This window comes from Prinia subflava, chromosome Z, assembly GCF_021018805.1.
Source record: "Prinia subflava isolate CZ2003 ecotype Zambia chromosome Z, Cam_Psub_1.2, whole genome shotgun sequence".
NCBI classification, from domain to species: Eukaryota; Metazoa; Chordata; class Aves; order Passeriformes; family Cisticolidae; genus Prinia; species Prinia subflava.
In genome coordinates, this window is record NC_086283.1 from 75,102,491 (window position 1) to 75,128,944 (window position 26,454).

At 38.4% G+C, this 26,454-nt stretch overlaps 1 protein-coding gene across 7 annotated transcripts in view; it reads right to left on the reverse strand.

Moving 5' to 3' along the window:
* Positions 1-26,454, reverse strand: part of KDM4C (lysine demethylase 4C) — a 268,042-nt gene that overhangs the window by 117,048 nt on the left and 124,540 nt on the right. For all 7 annotated transcript variants that reach the window (XR_010083425.1, XM_063422095.1, XM_063422094.1 and 4 more), the window contains exons 9-11: positions 7,522-7,715; positions 4,101-4,339; positions 1,672-2,033 (exon numbers count right to left, since the gene is read on the reverse strand). Coding sequence is in view for 6 of the 7 variants with exons in the window: in XM_063422095.1 (XP_063278165.1) it covers positions 1,672-2,033; positions 4,101-4,339; positions 7,522-7,715 (795 nt within the window). In the remaining variant the exon portion in view is untranslated. The remainder of the gene's footprint in view (positions 1-1,671; positions 2,034-4,100; positions 4,340-7,521; positions 7,716-26,454) is intronic.

The following is a 26,454-nucleotide window of genomic DNA, read 5'->3' on the forward strand; positions in this document are numbered from 1 at the left end:
TGCAATCCTTGTCTTACATAAATCATTTAAGATATAATTTACTGCAGTCCTTCCCAACTTACAGAGCAAAAATCCTGTTTTGCTCATGTGATGTTTGAGAGGAAGATCAGCATTCTGCTGATTTTCTGCAAATAATTCTGGATACCTGTAGTACAATACAGCCTCTAACTGTGGCCAGGAAAATGAAGCAGAAACCCACTGGCTTATTTGGTGAAAGATTCTAAAATTCCTCAAGACTTAAACAAAAAAAGATCTGGAGGTGAGATAAGAAATCAAGAGTTCTGATATATGATTAACATGTTAATTTAGTATATGGAAAAAAAATTCTTTCCTCCCTCAAACATCCCTATGTACATTTAATTTAAAGTTATTCATGCTTCAAGAACCAAAAAAATGTTCTTGAAATGCCATTGGGGGAATCCCAAAGCAAATGAGCTACTGATGGTGTCTGCAGGTTCAGAACCCAAGGACACTGGCAGAGGTGTGGGAAGAACTGAGTTTCACACCATTCTTACGGACCACAGCATTCTGTGCCTCAAGACCCTGAATTCAACCTAGCAGATTATACACATGCCCCTTGAATTAAATTATAAAACAACATTATATTTACCACAGTAAACAGAGGGTAGAAGATGTGGTCAAAGCACAGAACAGGTTTATGGTCTAAAGCAGCTAGTAATTAAGTAAAAAGGGAACTGTCAGGCTCTTTTAATTGCATTTGTACAGTACACTTCTTCACTTAAAAAACAAAGAAGGAATATGCAACAATACTACAGAAAATCAGAAACCTATTATATAAATATAACATGGCTGAAAGGCACAAGAAAAGATACAATTTCTAATACATGTTAATTAAACACTGAGATGTTCACATTGTTCCTTATTACAGTGGAAACGCTGGAGCCAAGATTAGTAAAACTTACAACATTGAAAATAATTGTTAAAGCACAGTTCACATATGTGGAAGGGTCAGCATGATTTTTAGTTTGGCTTCTAAAATATATTCCCCATGAAGTCTCAAAACTTGGCAGTGGATTTCCTGCCTTCTCTCTGCCAATTTGAGATTCAGCTCACCATTCAGAAAGCTATTGACAACCACCACAGCTTAATTCTTCATTTTGCATCCCAAAGTCAAAGCTGACCATGCATCATAGCAGAATAGCAGGAGTAAAAAAGGCCATGTTTGTAGGTGGCCCAAAGACAAAACATGATTAAAACCTACTATTTAAAAATTGAAAATATATTCCTTTTAATAGGGGTATCTTTTCCTTCAAGTGTTTCCTTTACATATTTTAGTTCGTTTCCAAAATCCAAAATAGTAAGTAGGTGAAGCTCACAGCCCTGCTCATATTGGCAAGCAGTTAATATGGGAATAGCTTTGAGAATAGTTGCTGACACTTTTGATTCACAAATATAAAGTGAAATTACTAGACATCTAAAATAACAGGGGAAAATATGTCAATAAGCAAACTCCAAAAACAGCCTGCTTTTGGATCAAAATTGCCACTCTTGCCTGAACACTTCAAAACACGTTCAAATTATCATCTGATTAAAATCATGCATATTCTTAAATGCTTTCATATGGATATCAGGTCTCATTAGAAAAATGCTCATTCATATTTCATTAAATCAAGAATATATTATTATTATGATGTAATTTGCTTCACATACACAAGATATTTCCATGCTGTCTTCTTCATCCTCTTTTACAATGGGCATTTCTCCACATTTCAAACTACTTCCAGAACTTTCAAGGTTGCTGATACCATCCTCTGTCGAGACACTTTCCTTTCCATCTGGATTTTCTGCTTCAGAAGTTTGTCCCTCTGCTTTATGGTATGGTACAGATGAAACATATTGATTCTGAGATCTCAAACTCTCTTCTTTTCTACAGCTATCAGAAGCAGGCTTGCTGGCCACAGAATCTTCAAGTGTAAAGCAAGAACGACTGGAATCTCTCCTGTCTTCATCTTCCATTTTTGTTTTCTCTAGTACAGGAACAGGGCTCAAAATTGAGTCTGAAGGGATGCTTCCTATAAATCAAGAATATGATTTGTTAATAAATCCCACTTTGCATTACCATATTGAATTTCACAGCAATCTAAATTATTCAAATTCAAAGCATGATTCCTCATTTAGAAATTGTACAGAAAACTATTTGGTGGAAAGGCATACACAAATGTGGAGCATAGGTTTTATCCAAAAAAAATTAAATGTAAATGGTTTGAGTTTAGAGTATGAAATACAGTTTTCATAATTTAATCAGTATTTTGCATTTGAATTACAGCAGGTCTTAATTTAATTCAAAATAATCAATATTCATGTAGCTTCCTTTGTCTTTACTCATATTGCCCATATGTACTTTGTGTCAATGAAAAAAAATATAAAAGGCTGGTATATTGAACCTTATACCCTGCATTTTATACCTATTATGCATGTTTAAAATTGAAAATAACCAAAGATTAATGGTCTGTAATTACAAACACATATTTCAAATAGATACCAAGAATATTTTTCAAACAGCATCAGTCTAAAAATGAAAAGCAATTAGCATCATTTTATTTTTTTTAAACTAGCATCATTGTATATTCTAGTGATATTGAAGAGTGAAATTCTGTGGATTTTACTTTACAAAAAATCTTCCTCTGCTGATGTTTGCATTGGAAAGACAGAACAATGGGCTAGAGAAGTCACTCAAAAAACGTATTCCTTAGGAACTCTGGCATACACTGCAGTGAATTCTGATTCAGCAGCACATCCATGATATTAAAGAAAACAGTTTCTGTTAAGTCCCTTGCTATTCTCTCTTTACAGAGGTTATTTGAACTTGTTTTTTCGGAAAAACTTCAAGTCAAATGAATATAAAATTTAGTAACACAAGGACAGTAGTAAAATGTAATCTCTGGGCACAAACAGTACTGCTTCAACTGAGAACAATGGACATCCTAGCTAGAGACAATGCAGAGCAAACTACCTTCTTCAACATGAGTACTGGAGCTTCTATCATATGTAAAAATATCCATTTTCCTACAAAAGTCCAGGCACAACCCTTTCAGAGGACAAAGGAGAGACGGCAGCTCTCCCCTCTGCTCTGCTTTTCCTTCCCTTGCCAATAAACACAGAGTAGGTGCTAACTAAATACCATTCTCTGTGGCTATGAACATTCCAAACCTCTATTAAAAGTTGTGGGAAGAGGTAAAGCAATAGCACTTAAAAAAAAATTAGAACAGACCTGGAAATGCTTTACTAGAGCACCAGATAATTTGTGTAGAGGAATTTCTAAACTTCCATACTGCAATATCTTGGTATCTTTATGTGAATCAATCATGGTGATTATTACCTCCAAATAAGTACTAACATAACCATTAATATTCATAATAACTAAAATACTGTCTATATGCAAGTTGAAAGTGAATTTTCAGTAGCAATATAAAACAAAACAGGACCACTTCTAAACTTGAAGTTAAAACTGCAGTTTGCCTTATGAACAGGAATGAGGAACTATATCAGAACTACAATGGAATGTGAAATAGAATAATTTAAGTCCGGAATAGACCAAGTATATTAGAATAAAAACAGTTGTGGAGGGCAAAAACATCTTTGCCTTGACAGGACCTTTATAGCTGTCAAACAGCTCCAGAGGAAATTAAAAGAAATCTGGAGGCTCAAAATACAGCATTTTTGTGCACAGGTATAGAACACTTCTAATTTGCAGGTTCATCATGTAAATACATGTCTCATACTCACAAGCATATATGATCTGCACTGTTTGAATAGTGTTAAGACATTCTGTATCATTTCCGTATCAAAACATTTTGCTGTAACACATATGAGTCCTGAAGAAATATAATTTACAGAACCTCACTCTTTTTGCTCCTTTAAAAACACTTAATTGAAAGAGTTCAGGTGGTATCACTCTGAATTCAGAATATTAACTTTGGTATTTTTCTTACCAAATATCAATCTGCTTTACATAAGTAACTCTGTATAAGTATTTTAGTATGCTACTCTAGGATAATACTGCAGTTTAACTGATTTGTGGCATTAGAGTATAAACAGCCTACAAATGACATGTGAAACATAATCAGTGCTTATCTCACCTGCAACCTTGACATGATCCAATACATGCTGATCCAGTTGTATTCTACTACTGTTTTCTTCTTCCCCAGAAGGCAGCCCCGTGTTTACCATTCTCATTTTTTTTTCTGGTTCTTCACTGACCTTGAAGCCATCAATAGCTGCTTCAGCCACTATGATTTCTGCATCAGCTACCATAGCAGATACTCTCTTGTCCTCTGGAGTTTTAAGCTTTTTAGATCGAGATCTGGTGTGCTGGAAGCTGTTATAGGAGATATTGCTGTCAGAGTAGAAAGTCTGTCTTGGATAAGATAAAATATCTACCAATATATGTCCCTTTCACCTGCTTAAAGTGGTAAAAAACTGACAATTTTTCATCTTTTTGTGTTAAGATAGTGCTACAATTTATTAAGTGATAGATTAACAATTGATTGGATTTAACCTTCTAATCTTCTATCACCATTCCACGGCAAAGTTGTTAAACTCTAAAAGTAGAACAGTCTTTAAGTAACTACTACTTAACTATCACACAAACTAGCTTTTTAATAAATCATTCTTTTGAACCCAAAAAAGAACTACTCTTACAAGCCTAATGATGACAAAACTCTCTCAGTAGCAATAAAATCAGGTAATATTTCCAAAGCCTAGTGCTAATAAAACCTTAGCCTGAATATCCTCGTAAAAGCTGATCTGTTTTGAAGTTTTTAAATGAGTTGTAGCAAAACCAACAAGCATCTGAAAAAGGTAAAAATTATGATCACCAAATATTTTGAAAGGCTACAATATCAAGCAATATATACAATTATTCTGTGTTTATAAAATAAAGTTAAATTTAAAGGTTGAGCTTAAGTTATTGCACTGTTAGAAGTATAAGGGAAAGCTTAAGGCAGCAGAAATGGCAAACCCATTAGAAATAGCTTCATCATATATGCTCAGAATAAATGTAAAAAGTAATTAGTCCAGTTTCAAATTCAACTATGTCACACAAGAGGAGTATTTAATGTCATCATATAGAATGTTTCAAATTAAGAGATAAAAGCACCACTATTGCAGGTGACCTTTACAAAGTTTCAAGTGAGTTTTACAAAGGTCTTGCATCTTAGATTCTACACATCTCCAGAAAAAACATTTTGCTACCCCTTACATTTTATTGTGTCTACAAATGTGTATCTTTCAACACACTCTTTATAAAATAGTAATTTCCAGAAAATTTGCCGAAGTATGAGGCAACCATCAGTTCACATTGTAAATAACAGAAAGTATTATTATTATTTTCACATAGTCATTAGATGTTATATAGCAGTAACGGATTTCAGCCATAAATGTCAGAGATAAGCTCTCCCTGTCACTATATTCATGAAGATTCCCATAGATGGTATTTTTATTTTCACTTTGCTGGAACTTGTAATATTCCCATAATCAAAATGATCATTTCAACCAACACATTACACAAGAAACGAAGCTGAATAAACATTTTATCCTCCTCTGCAATGCACACTCTTACCATGCCAGAACAAAAGCCAGCTCAAGATTTAAACAGCACTGGAATTGTGTTTATTAGCTTAGCAAAGTGAATAAATCAGCCCATGTGTTCCTGTGATAAAATTTTCAATGCAATTATTAGAAAGTGTTTTTACTCAGAACCAGCAACCCATAAGGGTACTACCAAATGAACCACTGCTGGTCCAAGTGGGAATTTGCATTTACAACTGTACAATAGATGCTGGGAAACCTACTACAGGGAAAAATGGCACTCACCTAGTTAAACAACAGAATTAGTCTGTGAGTCCAGGTTTGTATTACACATGTACTAACAAACTGGCTGTACTGCTTCACTGGTTGTCTTCAAGAAGCAGTTCTACGTCACAAACTACAGTTACCCAGAACAAACTCGATATTATATTTTCAGTAACAATGTTCCACTACAGTGCCAGTTGGCCCTTTACAGGTTGACATTCCTAACTTTTTCTCAAGAAATACATTAACTTACAAAGAAAAAAATGAGGAAGTTTCGTTTAAGACCAAGGTTAAAAAGCCACTAGACTTTAAAATTATTTGAAGAAGGAAAAAGATCTTTAAAAAATCAGTATTATCTCCAACTCAAAAAAACTCCACTAAAATACCAAAGTACCAATAAAACTGCCCACCTTTGGCTAGAAATTAAATAGATCTTTGTTAGATAATGAAGAATAAAATCCGTAAAGTTAAGTACTTGTTAAGTAAGACAGGAATGCACAATTGTACAAAAAATGTTTGTGCAATGCAAACAAAAACCATAATGCATCTCAATAATAGATATAAACTGCTTTAATAGGTCAAAGCTTTTATAGCTTCAGTGACAAGCTGAGAAACTTTATTCTCCTCAATTTCTTAGTGGTGTCAGCACCACCAACTGAGCTTTGGTCCTTATTATGATCTGCCACTGACCTGTGGTAGACAAAGACAAGTAAGTTTTGGCTGCAGCACTGAGAGTGTGTGACAAATAGGCAGTAGTACCTCCTTAAAGTTAAATGGCAGCGAGGGCTAAGACCATTACTAGAGTCTTGAAACAGCTAGTAGGATTCTATCGCAGCTTTATGATAAGTTTTTCCTGTTTAACCTCCTTTTCAGCTCTTTGCAGTCTTCTCCCTTGTTTTTTGATTGCTCTGATCTCTAGAAACAATGGCAACCATCCACACCTTGAAAATTATACTGGAATAACCCTTACTAAAAAGAGATTTTAAGTGCAACAGTTGAATGCATTTTGATGTTCTCCATAATCACTAACTTTTCCAGTTACACAAAAAACTTTTAAGTTAAATTTTCACAGTCACTCCGAAAAAGACTGGTTTTTGTACTGAGTGCCAATGTTCATCTAAATAGAGAAAATGGAAAACACATTTTTGTCTAAAGGAAATTAATTAAAAGACAACATGTGACATAGTTTAAGCTCAGCTGAAATTTAAAATCCATGCAGCCATTTCCTTCTGTCCATCCCCTCCAGTGAGAGAGACAGAGAGAGAGAGAGAAAAGACAGAGATTATGGGTTGAAATAACAATTCACTGGAAACAACAATGAGATAAGAAAATTAACAGTAACAGCAACAGTTTATGTAAGCAGGTGACTACACACAAAATGCTCATTGAGTCCAATCAGCCCTGAGTCATGCAGCTTTCCGTGACAAAAGGACATTATGGCCCCCAGGCCCTGGACACACACCACACCCCCTTCCTTCTCAGAAGTAAGAATCCCTTACTTCTGTCACCCAGCAGCGAGGTGTGTGATAGAGAACAACATAGGCACCACCACACAGCTCCAAGCCCCACCCCCTCACTGCTACTATGAGGAAACAAAATCTGTTGTGGCCAAAACTAAGACATCAGAGCAAGTGGCCAAAACAAAACAGAAAGGACACTGGCATCATATTAAAGGCACTTAAATAGATGGTAAAGAAATGTAAATACCTCTTGGGAAAGTTCTGTATTTTTCTTCTTCTCTGTAGCCAGATCTTTACTTCAGGTGTTGATTCAGGAGTTGGTTTTGTATGATCAATGGTATATAAATCCTTGCCCTGTTTCCACAGCTGGTATCTGTCTGGTTGAAACTTCCTCACAAAGACATCCATGGATATTGACACCATGTCTCTCCTACAAGTGCACTGCAAGACAAGAAAGGAATTTTTAAGTGACAAGTACTGTTGGCAGTTTAAAAAGCCCAGAACAAAAATCCCACATGTAAAAACCAATTCTGCTTTAATCAGTATTCTCCTTTTTCACTTTTCCTCAATTTTAAAGAGGAAAGGATTACTCAAGAAAAAACACTATCTCAACAAATGTGTAACACTAGGATTCCCAAAAGTACTTAAGGACACTCCATTGTATCATTAACTCCAAGGGGTTAAGAACAAGAAGAAACTATAACATTCTTTCTTCTCTGTTAGCTCGTTTGGATAATTTTAAGCAAACCTTGCCACCTTGAATCCAGAAATTGCACATATCTTGAATGCCATCAGAATTTTACTTTTAAAAATAACTCAAGTAGTATCCTGTTGACCCAAAGGTCTTTACAGGCATTTACAGTCCCAGCACTTACCCCTTCGAAACATAAATGCATACAAGTACCACATCAAGTTACAGTTTTGCCCATTTTTTTTCTACAAAGAGTAAAAAGGAAGCAAGAGAGACGAGCGTTATGTCTGAGGTCTGGAAGGGTATGCTACATCCATGTAATCCAATCCACTGTACAGTGCAGACTCTAAAATCTTATGTAATACCTTCCTCATCAACTTTAATCTAATCCCTGACTTTGCTCCCCCAAAGAATTATTGCATTGTTTTTCTTATGCATCTGAGTAGAATATTTTAGTCCTATTTGAATAGAATCTTAATGGTCATGAAAATGCAAAGGAGCCTCCACCTGACATACTGTAGATGCTGAGTCCATCTTCAGACTAAAGTCATTGTACCGAGTACTCACAAATACTTGACAGTAGGCAACTACATTAAGTAAATCAATACGTCTAAAGCACACAAACTACTACAGTGGGTTAATCCTGGCTGACTGCCAGGTGTCCATCAGCTTGCTCTTCCATTTCCCCGCCTCAGCAGGACAGGGGGAGAAAATAAGATGGAAAATGTCACGGGTCCAGATAAGGACAGACACATCACTGACCAACTACCGTCTTTGGCTTCTGCTGAGGAAATTATATTAATTTAATGTCAATTAAGAAGAGATTATGACAGTGATAAACAAGAACAAAACTAAAACCAGCTATCACCGCGGGGCCCGACCAGAAATGAGACTTGGGACACAGATCTGAGTTCATCGGGCATGCAGGGCAGGAAGACCACTTTATTTACAAAAACCCAGTTTTATACATTTCCTATCAGGCCTGTGGATTGGAGGATGGAATTCCCACCTCCCCACCAGACTGGCCAAGGAGGCAGTCATTCAACCTCCCCTTCTCCCTGAGAAGGAATTCATAACAAGGGCAGTGTTTACAAAACATGGTCCTGTGTTTACATTCACGAGTGTGAGAAACTGCACATTTCTCCTTTAATATGAACACTTGGCGAACCAGGAAAAAACCTCATGGCAACAACCAGCTTCCCTCACTCATTTTTCAGGCTTTACTCTACTCCTGACTGGTGTCTGCAGGGATGTTTCTTCAGATTTTCCTCACTCCTTTCTCTAAGAGCTGCTGCAGAGTGCTTTTTATTCTTTCTAAATTTGCTATCACATGTATGCCACCAGAGTTGCTGCCCAGCTCAGCTTTGGGCGGCAGCAGGTTCATTTTGGAGTCAGTTGGATTTCGCTCTGTCCAGTGTGTGGACTGCTCCTGATCTGTTCTGGTATAAGCCACTGCTAAAGCAACTCTACACTACCAAAACCTTGCCATAGAAGCATTAGCAAATTTTTTTTTTCAAATTGAAAGCAAATTGATTGGCTAAAACATAGTTTTACATGAAAAAAGTTTGAAAGAACTTTGCTATAGCTAAATAAACTCTGCTAAAGCACAAAACTGAGACAGCATTTTCTTTCAGGTAAGAAGAGATGCATAGAAAAATCTGATAAATGAATGGCCTGGCTTTATGGTTTACTACAACTAGTTTTATTCCTTTTTTTTTCAAACAAGCTGAAACACGCAAAGAACTGAATGGAACTTTCCTACTAGGCTAGGTTTCTGCACACTAAATGCAAATTTCTTTATCTACTATTTCCATCTATCATTTCTAGTTCACTGTTCTTCCTCTTGAAATTCATAAGATATACAATGAAAAAGCATCTGAGATGTGTTAAAAATGCTTGCATTCCTTTCAATATGTTAACATTGATATGCTGCATATTCACAACACTGCCATCTAATGGAGAATGAAACAGAAAGAAGGAAAAAAATTCAAGACAGAAATTCTAATTTTATGCAGCTGCCTTTAATTATAGTTTTTATCCAAAATACCATCTGAATGCTCCCTTTTCAAACAAATGCATATACACACTTACACACACACACAGTAAAAAACTCAAACATATTTGAAATAGTATGTTTCATTCAGAGAGTCCTTGACAGAACACAATGAGCAGTAAAAAAAAGCAATGAAGACACTTCTGTATACTGGAAAAAGAGCATAGACATCCACAGCAACATTTTTAACTATTGAAATTAAAATTTGTAAAATAAAGACAAGCAACAGTGGATTTTCTCTCCCTTTAATGCACAAAATCTTTTCACATTTGAGCACTGTTGCGACAGGCCAATAAGAAATTATGGTTAAAGCTAAAATTTTGCTGTTAAACACCAAGACTTCCAGTTCCTTGACAGAAAATAATTACATAAGTAAGCACTGAAGCATTAAGGAAGAAAATATATCAAGAAATAAAATGTATTCTATGCTGGAATGATGATAAGGTATTAAAAGACTCAAAATAAATCATTTCTAAATGGGACACAATTTCTGTCCTTCAGTAATCTTTGATCAGTTCCCATTTCATTTTAATAGAACTACTACAAAAGAATTAACAAACCCAGACAGGTATTAGAAATACAGTAGATTTATTTTAAAGTTTTCAAACTTTTAAAGTATACTTTTGAGCAAAAAGTAACAGAGTAACATCATGCTTAAGAGTATCACTGCCCAAAAAAACGTAAGTCAGGCTTCTAGGCACTGAAGGGTGGAAATACTTGGAATTATTGTATCAGAGGACAGATACGTTCTGCAAATAATTTCTACTCATCTTTCCTCTAATGATTCAATTAAAAAAAAACCCACCACCAACACAAAAACTGTTGCTTTGATAAATAATCTCACGGATCTTTCATTCTTTTTGGTGGTCGTGGTGATGGTTTTTACTGTTTTTAATTAATTTCTCATTTGACTGGGTTATAGCTGGAAGTTATGTCACTTCCTGCTCCTAACTTGAAAAAGTGACTGAAAGATTCCCTCTAAAACAAAACTAATGTAATTCCATTGAAGAAGGCTCCCGGGAAAAATGCAAACGGACATTTCCCTGTCTACTAAAGTACAATGATTTTTTAAAAAAACTACTTTTTTAACTTGTAATATTTTTTAAAGCAAATGCCAAATCAAAGTAATTGGACTACCATATAAAAGGCAGCTGATGTTGCCATAGATAAATGTCGCAACCTTTGTCCTGGAAACAATTATTTTCTATATTTAATAGAATTAGTTTGATACTTATGCTTCAATTTAAGACCAGCATGACAATCAGAATACTTAAGAGTATTAAACTCCTTCACAAATCTTACTATTAAATTCTTACTATTAACATCATCAATGATACCACTACTACAATTATTATTTATCCTGCCATATATATACAGCTTGAAGGTAAGCAATTCAACTAACATTTATTAATAAGGGCAAACTTTTACAGAATGAATTGGAAGAAAGGTTTTAGCAACTTTAACTAATTGGCAGAAATATAGGTGAGATACATTTGTGATTCTGAGGAAATCACCTAGGAGAGACATACGCAGCCAAAATAATTTTTCCAAACACAGCACACTGTTTGTGAATAAAGAATAATTTTGTGAAAAGAGAATAATTATCTTTTAGTTTAAAAAAAATATTTTTTTTCCATTTTGTACTCCAATTCAGGAAAATGTGAAAGAATATACAACAAGCTTCTAGACTAATACATACTAAAATAAACACACAATTATGCCCATTCTAAAAATACATGATATACCTAAGAACAGTTTTTATGAAACATTTTTTATATCATTAGGAATGGCAAGAAGGGCATGATTTAAGGGTCTTTCTGGCTTTTCATCATTAATATTTAATATTAATTTTAATGATTAAAAGCTCTTTCATCAAATGAATTATGGGATTTTTAAAACTAACGTAAAAATATCTGTAGAGAATATAATATTTTGCTACAACAGAAACCAAATAGATGGTTTATTATTTGACTAGTAGTAGAGGAGTAGTATTTCTTAGAACTACAGTTTTAAGCATGGAAATCTATGTCCAGAGTCAGGTCTTTTGTGATTTGCATTTGTATCTTTTAGTTCAATGAAGTTTACCTCTGATGCAACTTGTAACATATGAACTGATGTGTTTGTTCAAAAAAACACCTTCTCCACCAAAACATTAGCTGTTATACTACTTACGGTGTTAAAATATTTAACATACTAAGCTTGAAATATCTGAAAGATTTTGAACATTTTGTACTTAGTACTGGATTTTGTTAATTAAAATGTGACTTCCCCTGTATCTGAAATCTTGTTGAGTTAAGAGTCATACAAAGTTTTAATTTGAAGAAGAATAGTAATACTTTATTAGGCTATTTTTTCCTTCATTCACATGAAGGAAATCATTTCAGAAAGAATGCATTACCTACTTCACATTGCAACTGCATAGTGTAGGTAAACTACACACCTGTGGGACATCATGTGGAGGCTAACAGTCACAAGAAACCATGGAAAATTCTCTTATTTGTAAAGAGAGAATGGATTTTTACAAACAAGTTACAAAGGCTACAAATGAGCAGGATGAGGCAAGCATTAGGCTGGTAACATTCTTTACATTATGTAAGTCTCAATCTACAAAGCATGCCCTAAAATTATTTAATCAAGCTGTTTTTCAGTGATATTCCTTCCTAACTGATTATAATGACTAAGGCTTTCTTCAGGGAACAGTGGCAATGATGTATTTATTGGAGACAAACATTTTAAATAATTTAGATTCTTCTTACCAGCTTCAACTATACACAATAAATTATTTCATGCACTATATCCCATTCTTGCAAAATGTTCAATGAAGCATGTCTAAACTATGTAAAAAATGCATTTTGATAAAAAACATTTTAAAGGTGCTGTGACTGCAACTGCTTCCTGTGGACTGCCAGTGCTTGAAGTGCTTGATAGGTACTGTTTGCAAAGAGGACAGGATTTAATAAATCCTGGTAATAGTAACTGTCCTTTGCCATGGAATCAGGCTGTGATGTATTTTCACATGAACCTTCTGGCAACTTGTAAGCAGTGTTGCAGAAAGCTTTGGTAGCAGTTAGCCATCTGTACAAGCATTGAGAAAGCAAGCTTTTCTTTGGTAAATCACAGACAGTACACTCTTTTCTCTGACACATCCAGTCACACACAACAAAAATACAAATGCAAAACACCATTCTTTAAGGTCTTTTTTATATATTAGAAAAAAAGCATTCCAATTAAATGCATTATTTGTATTCATATATGCATAAGCAAACAGCCTGCAATATTTTTTGAAAAGTTCAACATTAAATAGTGCCTTACAAAAGATGTGGGTTTTTTCTTCATTCCTATTTCTAATTTATTTTACACTTACACATAATGCCACCCACACGTTCTTACAAAAAAAGACTCAGTTTGTATTATGTAGAATTGATTCCATCAGCATCAGTTACCATTACAAAAATGTAGTCATTTTTCTCTCATTCCTTTGAAAGCTGGACAACAAAAACAGTGTGACAAGACACAACTAAAGGAACTCCATATTTAAATATTCCACCTCATAGCCCTTCTTCCCCTTTATCCTTTAGTGGTATCTTTAATGGCACTACTCTCACCTCTACTCTCTCTACTTCAAAGATTAATCACTATTAAAGTCACTATTAACCTCTTTTTCTTTATTCTGATTTCAGTCTGTATTTCTAGCTTGAATACTTCTCATCTTTCACTCACATTCACTTCTCTGCCCATCCCTGATACCTGTCCAACAGAAACTCCCACCCTGGAGCCTTTACTCCTCTGCTGTGTGCCAACTGCTCCTGCTCCACCCCACTCTTAGCTCTCTGTTCTTTCCTTGGTACCTCTGGACTTCACTCCCTCAGATCCATAGAATGGCAGCTTCTATCTCATATCTTTAACTACCTACCAATTCTGTTATTTTAAAATGGAATGATTCTGAACACGTGAAATTAGAATTTATTTTTAAGAAGCTAATCTCCATCTGCAACAGCCCAGAATTAATCAATTCTGTAACAGCTCTTAGAGTATGAAAAGTCTGTGCAATAACATGTGTGTATATATATTTAAATGTATATATATAATATAAACAATAACTGGTTGTTGTGCAATACCTAATACTGACACATTATTACATCAGTCATCCTTTTCATACCAACATTACAGTCATTATCATGAATTTACTAACAGAATGTTTACTATTACCAAATATAAAAAAGGAATTCACACAGGACCCCAGTACTGCCATTCCAAGAAATTGCATTATTCTTAAGCTCACTGATTAGACCATAAGGGTAGGGTAGGTACCCTACCCACTGAAGGTTAAGAAAACAAAACGGATACCTAGTATTCGGTTCCTTCTCTGTTCTCAAGAATCAAAGAAAATCAATAGGATATCAACTTTAAAATTCCATTCTAAACATACCACCTGCGGAAAACCTCAAATTAGAACTCGACATATTACAGATTAAAGGGAAAGACATACACCTGGTACAAGTAAATGGGCTGAGAAATAGGATATTTTCTTTTATTTTGGATAGCTCTTTATCAGCTAAAATAAACTGTTACTCCATTGCATTATTTAAGGCCATTTTCTGACACAATTGGTATGTGTCTCACAACTAATACCATCAGTTAGTACGATACAGCAAGTCAAATTATTGTCAGGACTTTCAGAAGCCTTTTTTAAATTCAGGTGTGGGTTTAACAATAATTGAAGATTCATGGCAATATAACCAGATGAGTACATGGAATCGTTTTTCCACACAGCTCAAATTTTTAGAGAGCTCCAAGTCTAGTTGCCATGACTAAAAACTATAGTTGTATTTACAGATGGTAATGCTGACAGACTGATCATGTTGAAAATTAAATACTATTGTTGAAATACTATTAAATACTACTGTTGAAAATTAATACTATTACTGTATCAACCTTAGAACTGCCTCACTGCTATGTCCTAAACACAGCATAGAAAATGGAGTAGTAATTTGTCCCTATGTTAATAAAATTACAAATTACTTTTTGAAGTTCCAAAAATATTTTTCAAAGTATTTTGAGAAGTTCTAAAGCTTCATTTTACATTTTTCCCCAGGTTTCACCTTATAGCAGCTGCTTCATTGTATTAATGGATGCTAAAGCCAGCAAATTATTAATGGTAAATCACAAAACATAATGACTTGTGTCTGGGGGAAGGAATAATGCAGTGAAATTCCAATCAGAAGGAAACTTCTGCCCAAGTCTCATGTGAAGCATGTAAAACTCCACCCTACATTGAATTTCTCTACCGGATATGACAAATTATTGCAAAAGCGAAGCTAATTTTCTTCAAGACTGAGGTGCCCAAAATTCTCCTGGGTGAAAATTCTCATGATGTCCGTATCACTCATGTATATCTTGTAGCTTTTCTAAATGCTGAGAGAAACAGCAGGATGAATTAACCAGTGGTCTTTATACATCAATAATCTTATTGCTTCAACTGGTAAGCATTATTCATAACTGAAAATTGACAAATGGGTGCAAAAACTAAGACCAAACAAATTTATTCTAAATTCTCAATCTACTGATTTTTTTTTTGCCAAAATGACTCTTCCATCAAGTTTAAGTCATCTTATTTGTACTTTTGCTCAGCAAAGTAGAGCAATATTTAGAAAACCTATATACCTTCCAAGAAATAATGAAAAAATGTGTAGTGTTACGCAACTTCCTTCCAGAAATTTCAGAATGCTTTGCAAATGCTTGTGTTTCTTCCTCATATCACAGAAGAAGACACTAGATCAAAGAAAGGCTTATTTATTATGGTCACAAGGCAAACCACAGTCAGAACTGACATGGGAATATATTCAATTTTCAGTTTCCTGCTCCAGACCTAAGTCCTGATTTCTAAACTGAAAAGAGAAAAAGATAATAATTTTTCCTATTCTTAAAATACTTTTTTCAAAACTCTCCTACTATTCAAATTCTATTATAGTGCAAGAAAAATAACAGCAGAAACACATTAGTGAAAAAGAAATTATGGGGTCCTACCATATATTTTAGAGAGTAATAAAACATTACAAATTTTTTATAATTTGCAGCAATTTATGTAGCTTACCCTTTAACAAAAGACAGAAAGGAATGAAACTAGCTATGTAATGTTCTACCAAGCATTAAGTTCTATTTAAATCTAAAGTAAGCAAAGAAGCAGTGTGATACTAAATAAAAAACCCTGAACAACAAAATTTAAATAAAACCACAACAACAACAACAAAACACCTCCTCCCAAAAATCCTGTATCTCCAGCCCTCAAAAAAAGAGAAGAAGAGGCAAACCTGCCAGAAGTAATGCAAAGAAAAAGCAACCACTTTGGAGGAACTTCAAAAGCTAAAGTTTCTGTCAGTGTGAAGTGACAGAAACCATGCAGCTGTGAACAGTGCTATGTTGAAGCTGTTTTGAGACATTGGGAAGAGTGGATTTCTTACAAGGATTGTTGAAGTTTGAGATGGTAGTAGAGGAAGAGAAAGTAGCACACAATGTCAGTAAGACAGAAACAGCAGAATTCTCTACGATTTTTTCCTCTAATAAATAAAACCTGCTTGTAAACCCCATTTTTCCAGTGAAGACACTGACACACTCTTGCTATAAGGCATCTTGCAGGCCTATGAACTAAATTCCACAAATGTTCCAATCAGGGTAGTGAAGTGGCAAGCTGAGCACAGAAACAGTAACATTTCAGAATGAAATCTACTTACAACAGAACTATAATGGCTACTATCTTTGAACACCAGGTTCAACTATTAAAGCTGCTCAAATACATAACTTGCAAAAACAGGGATCAAAGAAGTGAAACCACAGCAATATGTATTTCACCTACTACAAAGAGAAAAGAGTGACTGAACCAAACAAAAATTCATTGACTGAAGTATGCATTCAAAATGAGTGAAAATACCCTTAGACATTTTTGGGAGAAATGGAGTATGTTTCTGTTGACTAAAGCTCTCGAATAAAAGAACAGACTCACTGATGGGAAGCAAAGTCCCTTTTAGCAAGCCCTGGGTTATCAACAAACACATCACTGTCACTAAAGATCCTAGAGAAACATCTGCCAAGAGTCATGGAAAATTGAACTCATTCCTAGAAAATATGAGCTTCCAGCCAACAAATACAACAGACAAAAAGAAAAGCTCGATGTAAATAGAGATTGTATTCAATTTAAACTCTAATGAAAAAAAAAGACAGACCATTCACAGTAACAGAATTTTGTTTCACTCAAGCAAAGAATGAAACAAAAGAAAAATTATATTAACAATGCATACTTTCCCCTTCCCTCCTTTTTGTCAAATACCTTTCTTTTTTTGTCAAATCACGTTTTTTAATCATTCACTCTGCCTTCCTATTATGAAGTTTTCACAAAAATGTTTTTAAATCATGCTGATTATTATTAACTGTCACCAAGCTACTATTGTGATGCATGCTACCTAGAGTCCTATCATTTTTAACATTAAATCTTTATTGAAAAAGATGTGTTTTCATTTAAATGAGCTAAGACAAATTTGCTGCTTTAATGTAAATTTCTGCAGGACTCATGACATAACCTCTATAAAGGGTTAGTTAGTAGGTTAAAAATGCCTTGTCTCAAAAAGGATTTACATTTAGACAGACATATTGTCATAATTCTTAACACAAAATGTACAATTTTCTCAGTGAAGAGTTTTACCCATCAAAAGATTGCATTTTCAATATGTATATATTTATATATCTATACTTATCTATATAAAATATACTAGAGAGCAATGACATACTGGTGCAATTGTTTTGTTTCATCCTGCAGAGAATATGACTGAACCTAAACTCCTTCACCATTCTGCCTTTCAGAAAAATTAAAATTAGGTTCTACATTCTTTTTTCTTCTTTCTTCTGTACTCCCTTGAAGGAAAATATAGATCTTCCCCCTTTATTGTACCTTTTATTCAAGACATTTTTGTGACTGTCTTTTCACTTACATTTTTCAAAAGAACTGTTTTCTTTAAACAGTTTTATTTAAATGGTTGGAGAACGGGGCCTCATGCAGTTTAACAAAACAAGATTCCAAATGCTGCACCTGAGGAGGGATAACCCCACGAACTAACAGAGGCTGGACCAGTGAGGCCCAGGAGGGAAGCAGGCCAGCGTGAGTGCCCTGGCAGGGTCACTGGGAGGGCTGCCAGCGGGACACGGAGGGACCCCGCCCTCTCCCCTGTCCCATGAGGCCACACCTGGAGTGCTGTGCCCGGCTCTGGGCTCTCCTACTGGGAACAGCCACAGACACCGTGAAGGAACTGGAGTGTCTCTCCTATGAGGGAAAGCTGAGAGAGCTGGCACGGTCCACCCTGCAGAAAAGGCAGCGGCGCCAGAATCGCCAGGATGTGACAAACTGGGGGGTTTAAGGTCACCAAAAGACATCCGACAGGCCGTGGAGCGGGGTCTTTTCCCTCTGGGCTGTTTGCTGTGCTCACCGGGTGCCACAGGCTCCTGTACTCACACACCTGGCCCAGCGTGCAGCCTTCAGCAGGACCCAGGCCCCACACGGGCAGTGTCCCACAGCGTCTGAGGGCTCCCCGCCACTTCCTCCTTCCCCGACCGCCTCATGCAGGTACCCTGTGCCAGCTGAGTCCCACTGGCTGGGGAGCGGTGTGGAAGGAAGGGGGATTTATCCTGAAAGAGGGACAGCGTCCCTAGGGTGAACGGAGGGGGAAGCAGGTGTGGAAGGCTGCTGAGGGGGTGCTCGGTCACTTTCCAAAAAGGTCTCCTTTTCCTGTACGGAGACCTTTCGGGAGGCCCCCCTCTTCCCTCTCTGCCACGCCCTGGGGCCTCCTCTGCTGCCCGGCTCCTGGCGCCAGAGCAGCTCCAGCGCTCGGCCCGTCTCTCGGCAGCACATGGCGCGCGGTGCCGAGGAGGCTCTGCAGGAGAGCGGCTCTGCCATGCCGGCCGGCACGAGCGGGAGGCAGTGGGAGGCAGAGGCAGCCGGGCTCTGCCCCATCTGCCTGGGCGATGTGGACAACGCGGCCCACGTGGAGACCTGCCTGCACACCTTCTGCTTCAGCTGCATCCGCCAGTGGGCTGCCGTGCGCGCCAACTGCCCGCTCTGCAGGCGGCGCTTCGGCTGCATCCTGCACACGGTCAGGGCGGACGACGACTACCAGGAGTACGTGGTCGGCCCGTCCGGCTGCCAGCAGAGCGCCGCGAGCGGGCAGAGGGTGCGCGGCACACCTCCGCACTGGCGCTACCAGCTGCGCCCGCGGCCCCGCCGCGAACCCGCTGCCAGGAGAAGGGGGCGGCCAGCAGGGGACCGAGGGAGACCTCCGAGGACCTCCGACACCGCCGCCCCTTAGGCTGCAGCACAGCGCTCGGCGGCCCTGCCGATGGACCTGCCATCCTCCTGCACGTGCTAGGGGCGCGGCTTGTGGCCCTCAGGCACCTCAAGTGAAATCCAGAGCCTCTCTGGAGCACTCGTCTCTCACAACCACTTGAATATTGCATGTGAATACACTAATTAGGTGGAGGTGCTATTTTATCTCTGCCTCTCTTTTTCATTACTATTACTATTCATTATTATTATTATTATTGCTATTATTATTACAATACTATTGATATTGTTATTTTTTTTACATTATTAAAGTGTTCTTATCTCAACTCAAAAGGTTCATTCTTTTCTTTCCCGTACTCCTCCTCCCCAGTGAGGAGGGGGTGGCAAGTGGCTGCATGGATCTTAGTTGCTGGCTGTGGTTCTCCAGCTGGAAGAACCTCAGCTTTCATTGTGCTGGTGCTGCAAAATCATTGGCTTTGTGGACACTGAACAAAGATCCAGAAGCTTTTTCCAGAGCATGATTCTCTCAAAACTCAAGAAAGTCACTTCAAGCAATGCTATCTAGTGCCTTGTTAGTGTATGAAGGCAAAAAGGGAGAATGTGTGGAACATGCTTGAACTTCTTTATATAAAACTACAACAGAGCCCCTTTCACTTGAACTCCCCAAGCCTTCCCACTCCAAGCACCAGAGCATCATTGCTGTCGTGGTTGGGGGGGGAGGTGAATTCTTCCAGGGGGATGTGGGCAGTCCAATCAGTAATCAGCTTTTCTGCTGGCACCTGGGTTGGTCACTTGGAGGTTTGGACACGCCTCTGAGGACACAAAGAGTTAAAAGCAGGAGTCTGAGGGGGTCGGCCTCTTTTCGGATCCGGGTTTTCAGCAGAGAGACGTCTCCAGTCTCCTTCCCCTGCCCGGCCACGAGGCTGGGTGGGGGAGGGGAAACACGTGGTCGGCTCAGGTAAGCCGGAGCCCCCCCGGGGGGGGGAGAAGAGAGGGGACAGGACTGGAACTGAGCTGCCCCGTCCAGGATGGAGGGGTGGAAAACTGTGGAAGTGCCTGCTGTGTGTGCTCACCCCCCTCCTTCCCCCCAAACTCCGGGAGAAGTTGCCCGAGCCACGTGGGGGTTTGCCGAGCCTGAGAGTGCCTCAGCCTGCACCCTGCCGAGAAGAAACTGTTAACCCTTGCTTGGCAGAAAGAAACTTTTCTTAGACATTGATTCTCATGACTGGTGGTTTTCGGAGAGAGGGAAGCGGCCTGGGACCGAGATGATAAAGCATGATTGGAAGGAACTCGATGGAAGAATGAGAGGAGTAGCCTTGGAGCTGGACTTTTCTTGCATAATGTCAGCCATGGACTGAACTTGAGTCTCTTTTGAACATAAACTGCATTTTTGGGTGGATGCAGCTGCCCCTTGCTTTTGCTACAGTGACTGGCACTTGAAGAGTTGGAGCGAGCAGAGAAAAGAGGGGGAGGGTGAGGTGGTGCCCTCTGCCCTCAGGGCAGACCTGCTCCTGGAACCCCGGCCCCTGGGTGAAAAGGGGAGAGCTCGGCATGCAGCATCCTTAAAAAGCCCTGTATGTAGTTTTGGCCTATGAGACAGCGGTGAGAGCGCTGGACATAGGAAAAAGAGAGTGTCACCTTAGCAGACTTCTCCGGGCGGTGCTATGGGTGACATGGAAACACATAAGGGTGGACCCGTGTTTTCTGAGGAACAGTCTGTGGTGCGAGAGAGACTCCTCTCTCCCTTGCTGAATTGAAGATTAGTTTGTTTTTGAGTGGTGATTGTTTAATCTAAAACCCAAGAGTTGGTCTTTGAAGAGTGATGGGTGGGGAGGTAGAAACTGGGAGAAGAAATGTTCTAAGAAGTTTTTATTTCTGTCTCTGTGTGTGTTTAAGAGTATTTCTGTCCCTGTTCTTATGTAATTAATAAAGTTTTTGGTGGGTTTTTTTTGTTTTCAAGATTTAAGCCTGCTCTGCTCTGTTCCTGATCACATCCCACAGGAGTTGTTAGAGGAAAAAACATATATTCATGGGTGCACTAACATCTGGCCAGTGCTAACCCATGACAATTGCCCAAGCTCTGGCCATCAGTCAGGATGTCTGACCTGAAGCAAAGCCATGTCCATGCTGACACAGGGCATGCTGACAACCCTCTCCCTCCTGGTGCCTCCATACCCAAATGAATTCGGTCATTGGCCTGGCACAGCCCTCTGAGCTTCTTCTGATACTTCTGTACAGAAGGAGCCAAGTCCTGCAACCCCAAACCCCACTGCCATGGCTTTCTGGAATGCAGGACAGGACTGGGTTCAGGCTTCACAAAAGATACTGCTGGTGACCATTTGCTGACCTGCACACCTTGGCTTGGCATTTCTTGGAGAGCAAAGCTCTAAACTTCAAGCATCCTGGGATTTTGGGAGCCACTCAAGGAGCAGACTGGATTCAAGGAAAGCATATCTGTGCCAGGGGTCAGATCATAGGCTTCCTACCCCTCTCCACCTCTGAGTCTTACTAGGCCTATCCCAGTCACCCACTTTCAATCCTTTCCCCAGATACACTAGCACCAGACTTGAACATTTCCACAAGCTCTGAAACAATCCCCTCTTGCAGTGCTGGGGCAGCCCCCCAGACTCTTTTCTCACCTCCCACATGGGTCCCCAGCACTGCTGGCAGAGAGTTCCCACAGGCAGGGAGGCTCCTGTGCAGCATTCCTGTGGGATCCATCCCCACTTGGCAGGGAAGGGCCTGGAGGGCCTGGGGACATCAACATGCCAACGGCACTGGAGGGGTGCCCTGTGGCCAAAAGGCAGAGAGGCTCCTGGGGGACACTGGGAGTGCTGTCAGCAGGACAGGGAGGGATCCCAACCCCTCCCCTGGCAGGTGAGGCCACACTTGGAGTGCTGTGCCCAGCTCTGGACTCTCCTGCCCAGGAGAGATGAGAAGCTACCAAAGAGAGCCCAGGGAAAGGCCACAAACATGCTAAAGGAACTGAACTCTGTCCCCTTTGAGGAAAAGCTGAGAAAGCTTCAATGGTTCAGCCTGGAGAAGAGAAGCTCTCATCATTGTTTGTAAACACCAGATGCAGCGAGTAAAGAAGAGGAAGCTTGACAGAGCTCTTGATATAGCCCAGAACGAGAGGTGTCTTGGGTTGAAAAATGTAACCAAAAATGTGTGTTCTATTTTCATCTGTTGAAACCCATTGGGAGATATTGTTCTTTATCTCTTGTAACTCTAGGGGGGGAAGAGGAGAGATGCCTTCTGTTAATGGAACACCTGATAACACCAGATAAGGCAGTGCCTTCTTATCTCTTCCTCCACCCATCCTCCTCCAAGGGATATCGCCTGTGAATGGGCCATTTAAGGCCTCTCACATGACTGAGAACATTGCCTCATTCCATGTGGGATGCTCCACCCAGTGGGAGGAGCCAAAGCCTTTCCACGAGGATAAAACCAGCAATCCCAAACACTAATGCAGTCGGTTTTCCACTGAATTCTCAGAGGAAAGACTGGACCCATCTCGCCAGCACTGGACCCTTTTTCCTACAGGAACATCTCTACCTCACAGAACAACATCTGTTACTCCAGGAAGACTCATCTGGACTGCTTCCAACACCCTGACAGCAGGGTGTCAGGTCACATCTCTGACTCTGTCAGGGTTTTCTAGGACTTTTGTTTGTTTGCTTGTTTGCTTTTTTTGTACTACTGCATTTGTATTTTTTAATATTCCTAGTCAAGAACTGTTACTCCTATTCCCATATTTTTGCCTGAAAGCTCCTAATTGCAAAATTGTAATAATTTGGAGGGAGGGGGTTTTTACATTCTCCATTCCAAGGGAAGCTCCAGTTTTCCCTGACAGATACCTGTCTTTCCAAACCAAGACAGGAGGCAATAGATACACAGTGAAATGTACTGGATTCCATTAAATTCCATTTAAGCGTGAGATGAAAACCTTTTCACTGTGACAGAGGACTTGGACTGGGCAACTGTCTATACATTCAATTGCTATGTTTGGCCTTCAGTACCCTGAAGAAAACGGAAGCAGAAGGTAACCTTCTTCCCTCTACCATCTCCCTAGGTACTTGGTTGTGCAGTATTAACCTTCCAAAGCAAGGCAAGACCATCTACTGGACCCTTCACACTTCTAACAAGACCTGTGATGAAGTTATAACTGATTACCTTCTACAAAATATGGATGAAAAATACACTAAAACAAAGAATAAAGCCAAATTACAGTTCCTGGATGGCAAGCTGAATGTACAAATGAAGGCCTTGACATAAGACAATGAACAGCACTCCTCTTAACTCAGATAATTTACCATGCCCTAAGACTGGGAAAATAAACATTACTTCACTGTGCTTTACTGCACTTGAGTTTTTCAGAGAACAGTAAAAATGAAACACAATAATTCTGCAGTCATATCACATAAATCCATTTAACTCATTTATATATTCATCAGCCTACAAAAGAGAATGAGAGGCAGCACAAACTAACTATCAGCAAGTGTTACAATAGGTAAAATGCCTATGAAATGGATATAAAGGAGCTAATGTGGGGCATGCAGGCTCATCATTACATAAGAAACTGAAAACCATTTACTAGGGTATCAGAGTTCCTTGCCATGTTTTCGGTGTAATTTATTTTATTAAAGCAGTCTGTAACAGGAATTGTCTCAAACCATTACTCTTTGTCTAACTAGTGCAGCTAATATCTTCAAATACCAGTAAAATCTGGAATAAAAGCAATGACTTGCCATTAGCGAATTCAGAGGTAGGCTAAATGGTGAAATTACTGATCCAAGAAGTATCTTGCAGCATCAGACACTGCACTGACAATAAAAACTATGCACATTTGGGAGAAAAAAAACCAAAAAACAAACCAAACTTTTTCTGATTTTATTCTGAAATTCATGTTGATCCACATTAAATAGGAGTAATACAGAACAGGAAAGAAGTACAGAATGGGAAATACAGGAAATACAGAATGAAAGATGTTCAGTATTGCAGAGCATTACTGCCCTATAGCACGAGACACAAAGATAATTTTAGAACCAAACCTGTGTTAATCTATGTAAAAGAAGAGATGACCACATACATCCATGGTTTTTCTCCCACTGTATCCTCCAGCCATTCTCCAAAGCTGGAAAGGCAGTATGACCGTGTGCGTTGCAAACCATAGAAGTATCCTCCTTCCTATCACTTCCTTAGCTAGGTGACTGCATCATTAACATGTGTATACCAGCTTATATACACTGAGACCACCACAGCTCCTTGGCATTAGGAGGTTAGGAACACAGGTGTTCAGAGAGTTTTGTCCTCATCAGTAAACAGTTAGGAATCACTCTCAACAGGCCAAGTGTTCTTAAACTAAAACCTTTTTCACTATGCTTTAGTATTTTTAGATCAGCATACAATTAAACTGGCAGGCAAAATTTTTTAGAACACTTTTGTCTTGTGGGTAGGGCAAAAGGCTGTATAAACAGAGATAGAAGGGTTACAGACTTCTCTAAGAAGAGTTAAAATGCAGTGAGGATTTGCAAAAATGCTGATTTTATGTAGCATATAGATTTAAAAGGCATTACACTAATGACAAAGTTATGATAACTTTGCTCTTGGTGAACAATATGCTGAGTTTTAGCTCTTTTCCTTTTTCATTAACCAGAACATAACAAAGAATATGTGCCATTTCATAATTATTCGTTTTGCTTGGCTGTAAAGGATAAAAGGATCATTTGAGATCTATATGCTTTCTTTCAATAATTACTTTCTAAAGTAATCAGAATTGCCATCAGCCAATTGTTCCTTATGTTTTGACAAAAGATCTGGATTCTGCTTGTGGGAGTGACAATATGATGTGCTGCTTACTCAATTTTCTTGCCAAATTAATAGGAGATATTTTCCCACAACACTGCAAGAAGATAAATAATTTCTCTAGTCATAAGGTCAAGTAAAAGAAATGACGCTTCTACAGCAAAAAACAAAAATTTTGCTAGTTTCTTGTGGGTTAGGTTCTTCCCACTCCCTCCACCAAAACTGGGATAAATATTTAATTAAGAATAACTGTTTGATTTTGTTAAGACAGTCAGGTGGTCGGATTTACATCTTCATAACTAGCTTATCTAGAATATTAAATATCAATATTTTAAACTAAGGATTTTGAAACACTGTAAACCCCTAAATACTGCATTTCCAAAGCTGCCAGATCCTTAAGAATATTTTCATCACATAGACACAAGACATTATTCATGCATTTCACATTACTGTGATTCTTACTTAATAACTACAACATATATTCTTTTACTGATTTTTAGTCCATTTAAAAAATACTTTTATCCCACCTTAATTAAATAAAAGTCCTATTGAAATTTAAAGTCTCAAACTTCCCAGAAATATCATTTGCATTTCATGCAAAATAATATTTTATTACATACCCTCCCCTCTGAGAAGTCTCTACAGGAGGTTTGATTTCGTAGGGATAGAATTGATAAGATTGAACTGACAGTCCTGTACGATATCCCTTGCTTTTTGATCTGTGAAAAGTCTATTAACCACAAAGAACATGCCAAAAGAGTGGAAGAGATTTCTGCACCAACTCTGTATTAGCTTCTACCTATTCCATATATTTCTATTTCAGGCCCACTAGCCTGAAATCGATCATTAAATAAGCTATTATCAATTCTATAGGCTGCCAGACAGTGAAGACCAATCACAGATAATTTAACTTCATTCTAGCCAACTATATGATGTATTTCTGGTTTAAACAAACACCACACCAAAAAATAAAAAGGAAAGAAAAACAAACAAAAAATGTCAACAGCAGTACCTTTTCATTAAGAAATGCAAAAGCCATTTTTCCTAGATGTTTGTCACAGCAAACTAGAAAGGAAAAATGAGATCCAAAAGAAGAGTAAAAAGGATCAATAAAAATAGTATTGAATCACAGAATCACAGAATTAGTAGGTTGGAAGAGACCTTCAAGATGATTGAGTCCAACCCATGCCCTAACACCTCAACTAAACCATGGCACTAAGTGCCAAATCCAGTCTTTTTTTTAACACATCCAGGGATGCTGACTCCACCACCTCCCCAGGGAGGCCATACTCTCTCTGCGAAAAAC